General features: G+C 43.5%; 1 protein-coding gene across 1 annotated transcript in view; it reads left to right on the top strand.

The window, feature by feature from the left end:
- PIWIL4 (piwi like RNA-mediated gene silencing 4) overlaps positions 1-15,337 on the top strand; it is a 40,826-nt gene that overhangs the window by 5,759 nt on the left and 19,730 nt on the right. The window contains exons 4-8 of the mRNA XM_065882659.1: positions 1,367-1,581; positions 6,044-6,165; positions 8,539-8,619; positions 10,691-10,888; positions 12,742-12,853. Of these exons, the coding sequence (XP_065738731.1) occupies positions 1,367-1,581; positions 6,044-6,165; positions 8,539-8,619; positions 10,691-10,888; positions 12,742-12,853 (728 nt within the window). The remainder of the gene's footprint in view (positions 1-1,366; positions 1,582-6,043; positions 6,166-8,538; positions 8,620-10,690; positions 10,889-12,741; positions 12,854-15,337) is intronic.

Genomic DNA, 15,337 nt, shown 5'->3' with positions numbered 1-15,337 from the left:
CCTCACCACCTCAGGGCTCATGTTTCCACCTCCTCCACCAGAAAGGCAAATAGTGACTATTTGATAATTCTTTCCTATAAGATGAACACTGGATGATTCCCTCCAAGGAGAGGTGAGAAGTACTTCCTTTGTGCCCTCCTGGAGTCTGTCCTGGATGCAGTTTATGCCATACTGGGCACTGACCAGCTACATCGTGGCCATCTCCGAATTTGTCCTGTAGATTTTGAAGAGGTGAATAAAAATTCTGTAGGGGATGGAATTCCTGGAAGCCCACATGGCCTCCCTGTGCCTGCAAAAAACAGAAGCCCGGAGCCCTGTCTGTTCTCACACAGGGAAGATGTAAAATTTTTTCTTCCATCCCCAGTCGCCCCCTTATCTCTGGGGGGGCTTTGCTGGGACCTACAGAGCCATCTAATCACTGAATGAAGTGATTTCAGAATTTTCCAGAGTATGGTGAACTTTTGATTATCTGGATTTCCAAGAGGATGGGGGTTGTATTCATGATAAAAACTGGAGAGTTTCTTTATAATCTGAGAGCACCATAATTCCAGAGCAGCATCTGAAACTGTTACTGAACTAAACTTGGGTCCCTTCCCCCATGCTCAGTAAAGCCAATCTACTGACATTGGGCTGTGGTGAAGGAAAGTGCAGCGTTTATTGTGAGGCGCTGTACGAGGAGTCTAGGACGGCTAGTGCTCAAAAAGCCCAAACTTCCCGAAGGGTTTCAGCAAAGCATGTTTAAAGGCAAAGTGAAAGAGGGGCGCCCCAGGGTCTGTGATCAGCTCCTGCACAATTCTCTGGTTGGCTGATGGTGAGGTAACGGGTTAATATTATCAATCCTTAGGTGCCAGTAGGTCTGGAGGGAGCTCATGGTCATCAAGTAGTTAATTTCTTCCATTTGGTAGGGGTTTTAGAATCTGTAGAACAATTCAGGAAATGTACACCAGATACTATTACCTACATACTTCAGCAAGGAGCTAAAGCAGAGGATATGGGGGAGGCCCCGTGGGGTCCTGCTTGGTTACAAAATGCTTACTTGATCGATTTGAGAATCAGCTGGAAGGCAAGCTTTGGAAGGAGTCCTGGGGTAGTGGAATTCAGATGTTTCTTTTCTCCCCAAAACAAGAATGTCAGCGTCTGCTCTCAGGTTCTTATGAGGCCTGCCTTACACAGGATCCTTTTGCTTGCAGGGCTCCAAAGGTTATCAGGCAGTTGGTTACTAGAGCTTACCTTGTGTCACTGAACAAGAATCCTTGCTTTCTAGCAACAATTATGCATATGCAAATACATTTTTTGAATGCTGTGATTAATATGAACACGATGGGTTTTTTTTGGTTAAAACATGTTTTTTCTTTGTTTTCTTCAGGTTCCAGTGGAATACCTGTGAAACTGGTCACAAATCTTTTTAATTTAGACTTGCCCCAGGACTGGCAGCTATACCAGTATCATGTGACATACAGTCCAGATATAGAATCTAGAAGGCTGAGAATTGCCCTGCTGTATAGTCACACGGAACTTTCCAACAAAGCAAAAGCATTTGATGGTGTCATCCTTTTTCTCTCCCAGAAGCTAGATGAAAAGGTATGGTATTTTTAATTTTTTAATACACACATGTGTGCATATATTTATACTCCTTCATGTAGATTTTAGAGGTTAGCTGATTTTCATGACAGTTGGAATGAGTACGTCACTCACTCCTTTTCTCTTTCTTATTCCCATGCCTGAGAGCGAAAGACTTCTTAATTAAGACCTCATCAGGATTGATTTCTTAATTAAGAAGCTGATGGTCTGGCATTTAAAAAAGAAGAGCTGTAATACAAACACTGCTTTTTCAACTACTTTTTTAAAGGCAAAGTGTCCTTGAAATAGGAATCCTTTTCAACTTTGCCCAAATTGGCAAGAGTTTAAGTAACAGGGACTTCCCTGGTGGTCCAGTGGTTAAGACTCCGAGCCCCCAACGCAGGGGGCACGGGTTTGATCCCTGGTTGGAGAATCCCACATGCTGCAGGGTGTGGCCAAAAAAAAAAAAAAAAAAAAAAGTTTAAAAAACACCATTTAGCCTATGGCCTAAGAGCTTTAAATTTACTCTACATGTTTTTGCTCCTGCACATTGTGTCCACGTGTCCAAAGAACTTTACATCAATCCTGATTCTAAAACTGTCATTTCTTTCATGACTTGTTCCATCATATGAAATAGGAGTTATTTATGTCAATCTTAAGGATATGTTTAATGGTTATGACCATTGGATATGGCAATTGCAAGATTCATAGCCCTTTATTTTATTATTTTTTTTACGCCTTCCACATTTTTAGCCCTAAAATCAAGGTATTGTTATTGAGGTTTTTATCATACGCTTTGTTCTAAAGCAGTATGAAAATTACGAGAAAGAACTGGTTTCTGTATGAAAAATTAAAACAGAGTATTGGATTAAAACTTGACGCTTCTATCCCTTGGAAAGCTTAATCTTTTTTTTTTTTTTTTTTTTAAGTTCAGCATTTTGAACACCAAGAGCATAAATGTAAATTTCTAGATTCCATGTGTATCTTTGTTAATTTCCTCAAGAAGTATGTTTCTGAGCACTCTTGGAACCTTTTTCCTTTTATGAGACTGTGAGATTTATAGGAGCTACTTGAGTGTTTATTTCATCTGAATATGGAGTTTAAAAATTACACCATATGATTAAATTTAAGGACTTGGAAAATCTGGATCTGTAAACTTAGAAACATTTTTATTCGTCATGAGTCCGTATTGATCCCTCAATATTTTGTCCTATGACTAGATGTTGATAGCATGCTAATATGGCCTCTCGTACTTAAATGATATATTTCAAGGGCATTACTATCATTAAAGATCTTGTTCTTCTAAATACATTTGTAGTAACAGTTTGGAAATTTGGATATATTAAAAATCATATAGCCCCCTTGAATGGTCCAGCTTTCTTCAATTTTACCTAATGAAAATGGAGGAATTTTACTCTACAGATGCTAGGAATAAGTGAGTATTACTCATTTCTCTTTCAAAGTGAGCATGTAGTATACGCCACACATCTTCTTATTGTTGGGCATGGAGTCTAATGAGGATGCAGGGAGTAAATAGATGGTGAAAACGAGGTGTGACAGATCAGACCTGTTGCTTCTGTCTTCCAGACAGAGGGGATACTAGATTTAGACAGAAGAGTGTTGTCTTATTTTCTATCAACATATGACCTGCCATCTAATGACAGTAAAAATGAGATAGTAAAAAGAAACTGTTCTAACAAAGGTTGCTAGTCTCATCTTTTTCTTCTGGTCTTAATACTGACTCAGGCTTAATCCTGTGCTCCCATCCATCCCCTACACACTTTATAGGATGCTTATTTTCATGGAAAGAGCCCCTCCACTGATTCACTCATTGCACCCCCAAATAGTGCAGCTCTAGAAGTCCTGTTCTGCTGCCTCCTGGCCTTCCACTGTCTTTCAGACCCCATCTGTGCATCTGTGGCCACGACCCAGGTTGCTGTCACCGGTCACATCTATTCGCCACTCTCATGCATTCCCTCTGCACTTATAAAGAGCCTACTGTGTACCAGGCAGGGTGCTGGCACCTTGGAGGAAACCAGGATCAATAAAACAAGGATCTTGTTGTCAAAAACATTTCAATTTAGTACTGAAGTTATTTACAAATAAATTCAGTGCAAGATAGAATGACATAAGCGGCATAATAATAATTAGTGGTTTTGTTATGCTAGCATTTATCGAGCATTTACGAGGCGTTAGGTGCTCTGCTTGGTTGTTCTCTGGATTAGCCCCAGCACAGCTCTCTTGAGATGAGCAGATCTGTGTTTTATGTCCCACCTACCACTGGACTACATTTGATGAGCACTTAACTCTGCCAGGCTGCTGTATGCATGAACTCATTTAATCCTCTCATCACCCCTAGAGCCTTAGAGAGGTTAAGTGTCTTACCCAAGGTCTTCAAAAAGAGGTGATGAAAGGAAAGGTTATTCCCAGCACGGCACTTCAGTGGGAATGGCCATTAATTTATCTCCTGGGCAGGATTTGAATTAATGAAAGGGGAGATGGGGAGGACCAGAGGAGCAAAGGCACAAAGATGGGAAGTGAAGGGCATAGTTTAGAAACTTCTGATTGTTCAGGCTTAGCTGGGAAGGCTTGCAAGTTGTGGCTCCAAAGGTAGGGCGAACTTTGAATGTCCTGCTGAGGAACAGGAACTGTCCTCCGTGGGGCACTGAAGCCTTTGAGGAGAGTTTCCATAGAGCCATGTAACATTTCAGTGACTGATCACATCCTGTTGAATGGCTGACAGAACAAAGTGGGACGATTAATAAAGTGCCGCTGGAATAATCTGGGCAGGCTGTCGAAAGAACTCGAACGAGGTACAAAGCACTGCTACGGATAGGGATAAGATCCATGAATTATCCCATTTAATCTTCATTATCCTGGTCTCACTCCCACGTTAGAGATGGGAAAAGGTCTTAAAGAGTTGCAGTAACTTGCTCCGCAACATGCAGGCTGCAAGAGGCAGAGAACCAGGGTCTGTGCAACTCCCCGTCACGTGCTCTTGGGCTCGGTGGTAAATATTGGTATTGGAACAGCTGAAATGGAGCAGAGAAATCGCTGGTGTCGAAGGGCGAAGGCTTGCCAACCCGTTAAGATAAGTGGATGGAGAGGAGGAAGTGAAAGCGCACTCTGAGAGTGAGGGTGTGGGATGCACAACAGGCGGGAAGCGAAGAGGAGTGGTGTTTGGTGGGGGAAGTGCAGGGGGTGCTGCCGATTTTGCTCTTTGGTGGCTGTTAAGAGTGGGGTTCCTGAATAAAGCTCTGAGTGGGGACCGTCTGCTGCCAGCCACTCATCCCAGCATACTTTGTTGGCTTACGCCTTTGTCCTGAGATACTGGCAGCAGTCTGAGTGCTGCTCCCCCATCTCCTGCCCATTAGACTTCTAGATGTTGATAAGCTCTTCCCGCAACTCGCCACCTCTGACTTCTCTACAGTTCTATCTGAAGCAAGAAATGCCTCAGTGAAATATTTCATCCCCTGTGAAAGGACACATTTCTCTTTGTTTCCCTGAAGTGAACTATCCCTGCCCTACATTCTTGGTTCAACCTAAAAGCCATTAAAACGACACTTTCACCATGGAAAGTAGGGGTAAAATACATAAATGCCTGCTAATAAACTGACCTCTTGTAATTCCTTACCCTTCTGAAAAACCCTTGATCATAGATTTTTACTGACTGATTTGTCGTTTTTTATTCCAGAAATCTATCCCGAGCCCTCCCTGATCTGAAGAGCTTTAAATTTGGTTAGGCATCTGGTATAAAGACCTATTCATGCGTTCATTATAATTGTTAGAACGTTGTTCCAGATTATAAGAACCCTAGGGATTTCTCTAGACCTTACAAAAGTTAATAAAATCAGATTTCATATCTGTTTAAACTTTCACCATTTTCTCCTCTCTCTTTCCACATTTATGTTTCCCTCTCGTCTGTTCCCTATCCTTTGCTTTCTTCTTCTCTGTTCCTCTGTTTTTTTGAATGAACTTTTGAGAGGCTTCCCTCTGAAATCCATGAACCCAGGATGGGCAGGAAAGTTCATTAGTAGGCTTCTGGGCATCCATGAACGTCTGAAAATGGGTACATTATATACATTGCTGCTATATATACACATGTGATATTTTCTTTGGAGAATGTCTGTAACTTTGATCAGACTCTCAGAATAGGTTGTGACCTGTCTTCCCACTCCCACTCCCCAGAAAGGTCAAGAACCGCTGCTCTGGATTCTCTTTGGATTGAATGTTTGAACTCCGAGGCCGGTTTTGATTCTCTATTAAGAAGTTCGAGAGGAAAGAGATGTGTTGCTTTTCTGGTATTAGCAAAATACAGCGAAAAAACCCTTCCAAACGTAACGTAATCATCAGATTATTACATTACCAACACCTGCAGTTTCGTTTTTGTTATGCCTATTAAGTTGGGACGGCTTTAGCATATGCACGTTCTGTGTGCTTGAGGTTAATCCGTAGAGTGCATTTTAAGTACTTCTTTTTTCAGGTTGTGGAATTGTCAAGTGAAACTCGAAGAGGTGAGACTGTAAAGATGACTGTCACTCTGACGAGGGAGCTGCCGGCAAGTTCTCCCGTGTGCATGCAGGTCTTCAGTATCATCTTCAAGAAGTAAAGTGCCTTAAATGTGAATCTAATTTAGGCTAATGATGCGTGTCATCGTAGAGCCTGGATATTCAAAGTATTAACCATTTTGTAGGCAGTGTGCCAGCAGCAGTGTCATCTTTAGGGAAATTTTCCATATCCTTTCATGTACTTGTGCAATAATACACACCACGGTCCATCACGGCCTCAGACGGGCACCTCTGTTGCTATCCAGTATCATCTGTATGGAGACAAAGGACTCAAGGGTTGTGATGTCTCAGTGGCTGCAGGGCAGGTGCCTCTTCCCTTTTCTTCTTTTTCTGTACCCACTCCCAGCCTCCACCGCCAGACTTAAAAGAGGCAGGTGTCTGGGTTAGTAAACTGAAGGATTGGTTTTTCTCCTGGCTGATTGATTTTAGGTGTGAAAGGCCATCACCATCTGCTTTCTGCTGTCACTTGCCTCTCAGTCCCCTTTCCGTCCCCATGTGTCCCTGGGGGCAGAAGGAAGGTTGTCACCAAGCTTCTCAGTGTTCTTCAAACTGACCTGAGGATCACTTGCTTCCGTGTCATCTTGGATGTTGGGTGGGACTCGACAAAATGCAGATTCCCTAGCACCTCACTGGACCTAGTGAATAGAATTTCATGAGTGGGGCCTGAAAATCCACATTTTTAGCAAGCTTCCCAGATGACATGTGGGAGCACGAAAGCTTGGGAACCACCGTTTTCCCTGCTATGGATGTGGATCACTAGCATGATGTGTTAAAAACCTAAGATTTGAGCCCCCTTCACTCAACAATGGCCTCTGGACAGGATGAGGACAGGGGAGTTTGGGGTTTTGCTGAGTAGGGCACGTAAAGGAACTTTCATCACACAGATAACATTGTTTTCTGATTCTAGTCAGACATCTTGCCGAGCATCTTTAGATCATATCTGGGCCTCAGCTCAGCATTGTAAAATGCCCTTCAGCAGCCAGTCTTGCATGTGCCCCCCTGAGGGGACTATTTTAAGTCAGCTGACGTTTGCAAGGTGCTTTGCAGTGACAAAGCTCTTTGTGTGATGTTAGAGCTTCCTTGATCCTTACTCGAGAGCCCTGAGGCAGGTGGGATTAAAATCCCCGTTTTACAGATGAGGGGACTGAGGCTCAGATGACATTGGACAGCCAAAAATCATGCAGTTGGAACCCCTGTTTTCGGACTTGAAACTCTCCTGTTCCCCCCGTGCATGGGGCAGCCTCAGATCAGTGACGTGTCACGTTACAAAGGTGACCAGGATTAGTTGCTGAAGAGGCAGTCTTGTCGTTTGGTACCGCTGGGAAGCCTGAGAGCCTCATTAGCAACAGCCTCCTTGGGAATGTGACTTGGTGCAGCCGCTATGGAGAACGGTACGGAGTTTCCTTAAAACACTAAAAATAGAATTACCATATGACCCAGCAGTTCTACTCCCGGGTATATATGTGGAGAAAACTCTAATTCGAAAAGGTACATGCACCCCAGTGTTCATAGAAGCACTATTTATAATAGCCAAGACGTGGAAGCAACCTAAATGTCCATCGAGAGATGAATGGATAAAGTTGTGGTACATATATACAATGGAGTACTACTCAGCCACAAAAAAGAATGAAATAATGCCATCTGCAGCAATGTGGATGGACCTAGAGACGATCATACTCAGTGAAGTAGGCCAGACAGAGAGAGACAAATATCATACGATGTTGCTTATATGTGGAATCTAAAAAAATGATACAAGTGAACTTATTTACAAGACAGAAATAGACCCACAGACATAGGAAACAAATTTATGGTTACCAAAGGGGATGCGGGGGGAGAGATAAATTAGGAGTTTGGGATTAACATATACACACTAAGATATGTAAAATAAACAACAAGGACCTACTGTATGGCACAGGGAACTATATTCAATATCTTGTAATAACCTATAATAGAAAAGAATCTGAAAAAGAGTATATATAACTGAATCACTTTGTTGTACACCTGAAACTAACACAACATTGTAAATTAACTATACAAAAAATAAGAAAGAAAAAGAAGGGAAACAGCCTCCTCATCTCAAAATAAGAAAGAGGCCAGAAGAGCCTGTGGACATGGCTTTTCTCACCTCATCCACACCAACCAGAATGTTACAGTCATAACTGGAAAGTGACCACCTCCTTATTGCAGTTAAACCCAGAAAGGTAGAACTAATTTCAATTGTGTCATTCCCAAACATGAAGTGATAGTTCTTGTATATACACTCATATGTATATTTAGCAGCTAAACCTTCCAGTATTATAACAATAAGAGTTCTGGACTTTTCTATTGTTTTTCTTCAGCATGCGTACAAATTTGGAAGTATACTGTTATCAACGGTTGTTTAACAGATTTTAAAAATATATACTTGCAGGATCTTAAAAAAGTTGTCCATGTACCAGATTGGACGGAACTTCTATAAGCCTTCGGAGCCCGTGGAAATTCCCCAGCACAAGTAGGTTTGTTCATGTCTTCTGTTACTCTGAAATTGTTATAATGTGAACAGCATAATTTGTGATGCAATATTATACCGTTATGCCTCCTGTGAGAGATTCTGTGGTATGAAAAATAATGGATTTTAAAAATTTTCAAGTTCTTTATAGAATGGTGAATGTCAGAAGCTAGCAGCCTGTTTTCTTATATTAGTGTGCTAGGTCATTATCATAAATCCTAGAAGGAATTCAGAAACTGAGTTTTCTGTGTATGACAAGTTGTAATGAGAGCAGAATAAGCTCTATTATGTTATACCACATAGCTGAGGCTCTGTAATCTTGCTGATAGAATGTTAACACAGCCGGGGTGGTTGATTGGAAACTACTGCGTAAGCAGATGTCAGACACGCAAGCTGGCTAAGCTGCCCTAGTGAACTGTTAGGAACACTCGCAGAGTTTTTACCCTAAACTGGGAGGTAGATGCTGCAGGGAATGTGACCGGCTGTGTCTTGAACTGGTTGTTACTCAGCTCTCCAAAATAAGTAGCAGTGCCAAGACAGAGGCAGCCAGACAGAGGCAGCCAAAGACAGATGCGAAACAAATGGAGAAGTTTGGACGGTCCCTGCCTTACAGTATTTCGATTTACAATATTTCGACTTTATGATGACGTGCAAGCCGTGCACATTCAGTAGAAACCATACCTCAAATTGTGAACCTTGACCTTTCCCCGGGCTAGCGGATGTGGAGATGATACTCGCTGGCGAGGCTGGGCGGCGGCAGCCACGGCTCCCAGGCAGCCACCCGATCACGAGGGTAAACGACCGACACACTTACAACCATGCTGGACCCACACAATCATTCTCTTTTTCACTTGCAGTACAGAATCCAATAAATGACATGAGGTATTCAACACTTTCTTATGAAATAGGCTTTGTGTTTGATAATTCTGCCCAACTGTCAGCTAAAGTAAGTGTTCTGAGCATGTTTAAGTTGGCTAGGCTATGATGTTCGGTAGGTTAGGTGTATTAAATGCATTTTCTACTGAGGATATTTGCAACTTATGGTGGGTTTATCAAGATGAAAACCCATCATAAGTTGAGGGAGATCTGTACAGAAAAGATAGAAAGTGGAGGCAGGGAGTTCGGCTTCTGCCGAGTAGAGGAAAAGGGCAGGGTTTCTGTATGTTAATTCAGTGTGTCAGAGTGGTCTGTCTAAAGCATCCTATTCATTCACCCCCATCACTTATCTCTCCACCTGGATTAGAAATCCTCGTGGGCCCAGTGTTGTGCTGAGCTAGAGCTGGTCCTAGTGCATATGCTTGTCCTGAAAGCTGGCATGAGTATCACAGCAAATGAAGTCCACAAAATATAAACTGAAATGATTTTTAAAAAATATTTGTCTTTTCTTTCATGCCATTTCCATAACGTTTTCTTATTCAAGACTTCAGACTATGATATTCATAAATGTGGAAAGGGGATGTAGCCACTGCTCCAGTTTTCCTTGTATGTCTGTACGTGATATCACTTAGATTATTTCTTAATCTCATTATTAAGTGTAGTCATTGTCTTCACCATTGAGTCAGTGTGCTTTTCTGAACCTAGATGTTTTCATGCTGGGATGGATCCCCCCATAAACATTTTAATCCTACAGTTGTACTCTCAACCAGAGGCGATTTTGCTCCCCAGGGGGACATTTGGCAATGTCTGGAGATATTTTTGGTGGTCACAGTTTGGGGGCTGATACTGGCATCTAGTGGGTGGAGGCCAGGGGTATTGCTAAACATCCTGCAATGCATACTAGAGCCCCTGACAAAGAATTTTCCAGTCCAAATGTCAGTAGTATCAAGGTCAAAACAATGCAGCTCTAGAGGAATGTATTTTATCCTAAATATATGTTTAAAGACACTCCAGCTGGAAATAACTGAAGTGTTAAGTCAGCCACTGAAAGAAATCAGATTAAAGAAAAATTGTTTCATGAAATCTAGAGAATTGGAATGTAAAGTCGCCATTTTAAAATGTTTATTGTTTTCCTGATATAACATTTAAAACATTTTAAAAAATTTTATTAAAATTTATTTATTTATTTATTTTGAAGATTGTCCCTTTGGCCTGGGTTTGCCATTTCTGTGTCACATTTTGAAAGCAAGCTCCTGTTTGGTGCTGACGTGAGTTATAAAATACTCAGGAATGAGACTGTTCTAGAATTCATGACGGATCTCCGCCACAAAACTGGCATGTCCTGCTTTACCCAGACGTGTGAGAAACAGCTGATTGGGCTCATTGTCATTACAAGGTAAAAGCCTGCATTTAAATAGACTCTTCTCTAGAGAATGCATTATGTATGCCGTGTGGGAACAGGGCACTGGCCTGAGCCCAGACCTGATCAGTCTACTGACCTGTTATAGACCTGACCGTTCTCAATTGTCTAGAGTGCAGGCTTCCTCGAGGGGCATGCTTGGTGGTCCACAGTCTGACCTGGTCCTTCCTTACCTCCTGCTGTACCCTCTCCCCTAACCGCCAGTGGTCTGCATTTTGCTGCTCCAGCCCCTCTGCCTGGTTCCCCCACCCCCATTTCTGCCTTTTAGATTTCTGCTCCCACAAAGTCCAGCTCAAACGTTACTGCTTTTCTGAAGCTTCCCACCTTCCACCTGTCCATTCAGTTGGAATTATTCAGTTCCCGCCCCTGTGCTGCTCCCCAAACCCAGTGCTTTTTTTTCTTTCTTTCTTTCTTTTTTTTTTTTGGCCACACCATGCGGCTTGTAGGATCTTAGTTCCCTGACCGGGGATTTGAACCCACGCCCTCGGCAATGGAGGCTCAGAGTCCTAACCACTGGACCGCCAGGCAATTCCCAAAGTCCAGTGTTTGTAAGCCACCTCTTTAGAGCCATTTCATTTCATTTTATTACATCACAGTGTAAACAAGCAGGACCCTATGGGGCCTTCCCAGGCAGACCTCTGCCCCATATCCTCTTTTTTAGCTCCTCTGTGAAGTACCCAAATAACAGTATCTGATGCACATTTCCTTCACCACAACCCGATGTGTCAGTAGACTGGCTTTACTGCGCGTGGGCGAGCAGACCCAAGTTTGATTCAGTAACAACAGGACAGAACATCAGGTCCGTGTCTCATCTGTGCTGTAAGATTATGAGGCCGTTAAGGCTGAGACCTTTCAAGTCTCTAGGTTTGTCTGTGTATACATTTGTCATCAATGCACATTTAAACTGAATGGGACATGGGCAGTTAGGTGACTTCGTGAGGACCAAGAAGCCCCGCCTACGCAGCTGCTGGTCCAGGGACACTTCTTTTAGAGGACGCACTAGTCTTCTCCTAGTCTGGCTTGGAATTTCCACTTGAAGTTGTTTTTCTGGGTTACAGAGTAGAGAGGTGGTGCGGATTGAATTCCACGCTGCCCCCTTATTCTCCTGTCATGATCTTCATGGATTAAGTTATCACACTATTTCACAGTCACCCTGCAAGGTACCCAGAGCCCAGAAGAAACCTGACAAGGTTTCTGTCCCAAGGCTGCGGTGGCATGAGAGAATGTTCCAGGCCACACGGTACCTGATGAAGGGGAGAAAGAGCTTAGAAGGATCTTAGCCGACCTGCTTTGCAGTTTTGCCCAGGGCCAGCCCTAGATGGGAGACGAAGCAGGCTTCCAGAATTGGGTGGTCCATCAGCCTGCTTGGGGTGCTTTTTATCAGAAGCACTAGTTGGGAGTTCAGAAAATCTTAGTGGCACCAGAAGCTGATGGGAAAGTTGTGAGCCATGCTTCAGCCTTTGAACATTTAAGAATGATTTACCTGAAGTGGCAGTGTATCTCAGTGAGAAAGCACGTGGTGGTCTAATGACTCTCCCACCGGTAGAGGTCCTCCTGTGAACGGAAGAGTCCGCCTGCCGATGCAGGGGACACGGGTTCGTGCCCCGGTCCGGGAAGATCCCACATGCCGCGGAGCGGCTGGGCCCGTGAGCCATGGCCCCTGGGCCTGCGCGTCCGGAGCTTGTGCCCCGCAACGGGAGAGGCCACAACAGCGAGAGGCCCGTGTACCGCAAAAAAAAAAATAATAAGTTTTAAAAAAAGTATAGTGAAAGAGCCACTTACCTTGTAGGATTTGGGAAAAGAACTTAAAGATTTCTTGCCTTTACCAGATACAATAACAAAACCTATCGCATCGATGACATTGACTGGTCAGTGAAGCCCACGCACACCTTCCAGAAGCGGGATGGCACCGAGATCACCTATGTGGATTACTACAAGCAGGTGGGACTTGTCTTCCTTCATCCTCATCTCCCTTCTGCTTAGCTCAGAAGAGGGTCCCTGTTCCTTTCCAATCCAACAAGTCCCCCAGTCTGTTCGGGCTGAGTCTGCCTCTGACATAATTTTCTGACCTGTCCCTTCCCCTCCATCTCCACCATTCCTGTATTGGCTCAGACCCTCATCCTGTCTCCTGTGGTCCTTCCTATAGTCTGAGTTACCTCCTTTGAAACACACCTGATAATGTCACTTCCCCGCTTAAAATATTCCCATGGCTCTCTGTTGCTTTAGAAGTCAGATCTAAGCTCCTGGGCAGAATTCCCCAGGTCCTTTATGATCTGGCCACTCCCTGCCTCTTGAGTCTCATCACTTACCATCCCCTGTTTCCTTCTTGGGTTCTGCTGTGCCCACCATTCATGGTTCCTCGAGTCAGTTACCCCCTATGCATTTTCACACATGTTGCTTCCTCTTCCTTGATGCCCACTCATAGCCAGCCGGTCACTGAACACCCTTCAGTACTCAGCTCAGCAGTCAACTCTTAAGGGAGCCCTAGGATGCTCTCCCCCGGGTCCCCTCCCTGCACTTAGCTGCAGCCGACTATCACAGAAAGGACATGAATGGTCTGACTCCCCTCCTCAAGGCTGAGCTCTTGATTTCTGGATGCCCAGGGTAGCATTTAGTAGGTACTCAGACATTTATTGATGGAATCTCCTGCTGACTCTGGGAGCTTGATTCACAGTGATGACAGTTTCCTCATCCCCACCATCCAACTTCAGTTCCTTTCAGAGGTGCCTTCTCTTTAGTGTGCAGTCGTATTTCAGTCTCCAAAATCTCACTGTTTTAAAAACAAAAACAGAAAGCAAAAACCCTGCCTTGACCTTTCTATACCTTCAGGAAAAGCGATCTCTTTTCCCTCCTTAGCTCATTTCTTTAGAAGGTTGTCTAAACTAGCTCCAAGCACCTCTTCAGTTCTTCCTTCCTGAAGCCTCAGTAGTCTGGTACCCGGTTCTGCTGCTATGGAAATAGCTCTCCAAGGTCAAATTCAGCTACTGTTCTTATTCGGAGGGGCTTTTTGTGGCTTTGGACACTAGTAACCACTCCCACTGAGCTGAACTCCTCTTCCTTGGCCCCTCCGCACATCCCTGGTGGTTCTCTGCTAGGTTTCAGGTGGTTCTCTCTCAGCCTCTTTTGACATCTTCCTTCTTCATTTCCCCCAGACATTAAATGCTATTATTCACCATGGTCCCCTTGCAGAGGATCTGTGCTTCATATTTTGAGATTGTTCAAATATGGTATTTTTGCCTTGCCCTCATTCCTAAATTATATCCTCATCTCCATTTCAGACTGTATTTGCATGAATATCCTGCAGGCATCTCACACTAACATAATTCAAACTGAATTCATTGTTTTTCCCACTTCCCTCTCTCCTTGGGAATTCTGCCTCTCAGGAAGACATTTTGGTCCTTCCTCATCTTTACCGTCACCTCCTCGTTCGGCTGTGTAAGCGCTGAATCGTCCACGCAGAGCTTTTAGTCCAGTTCCTGCAGGTGATGAGCACTTCCTTTCTTCAACTGTAGCATCACACAGTTTGACCTCATCTCCCACGGCACTCCCACAATGCACCCCATGCTGCCATCACCCCAGTCTACTTGCTGTCACTCAGCCTTCGCTCATGTTCAAGAGACATTGGCATAAAGCCTCACTGTACCTTTCCTCTTCAAGGTCAAATGTCATCTCGTTAGTGAAGTCCTCTCTGACTTTGCTCCCTGTCACACTCACAGAAGAGCTAGCTGTTCTCTTCCCTGAGCACCTGTAGAACATTCCACATTGCTTCCAGAACACGTCTTCCTTATAGAACACGGATGGCATTTGACATTTGGCAAAGCGTCTTGTGCAGAAAATGTGCTCCATAAGTGTTCGTTTATCAGACACAAAGTTTGTTAAACTTTTTTTTTTTCTGCACAGTTAAATTCATTTTTCTTTGATGTATTTTAGGACCCGTGACATTTTGAAAAGGGAATCATGATAAAATCCCACTCACTTTCCTGTGTAATGAGTTGTGGTTCACTGCATATATATTAGGGAGAAAAGAAAGAAAATGGTGTCAATTTCTAGAATGTCCTCCTCTCTGTCCTAGGAAAGGAATGCTAAATTATTATGCAGTCAACTTACAAAGTGGAAGACATCTTGATATTGACCTTTATATTTCTCTATTTTATCTTATCATGAAAAATATTTTCAAACGCTAAGATAACTGGGGCACGGGAGAGAGTAAAGTTCAGCTGATGACACAGCTTAGTGGGTAGAATTCCTGGCCATGTTCCAGGTAAATGGAATATCCTCTTCCTGGAACATGTCCCAGTTTTGCTTGAGCTGTTCCTGGAACTTGTAATACTCCCACGTTTTCTTCAAGGTTCTCTGTTGGATTCTACTTCCTTCACGAAGCCTTCCCTGATTTACCAGCCAGAAATTGTTTTCACTACCACCCTG

This window comes from Phocoena phocoena, chromosome 8 (assembly GCF_963924675.1).
Source record: "Phocoena phocoena chromosome 8, mPhoPho1.1, whole genome shotgun sequence".
NCBI lineage: Eukaryota > Metazoa > Chordata > Mammalia > Artiodactyla > Phocoenidae > Phocoena > Phocoena phocoena.
This window is presented reverse-complemented; position numbering and strand designations above follow the sequence as displayed.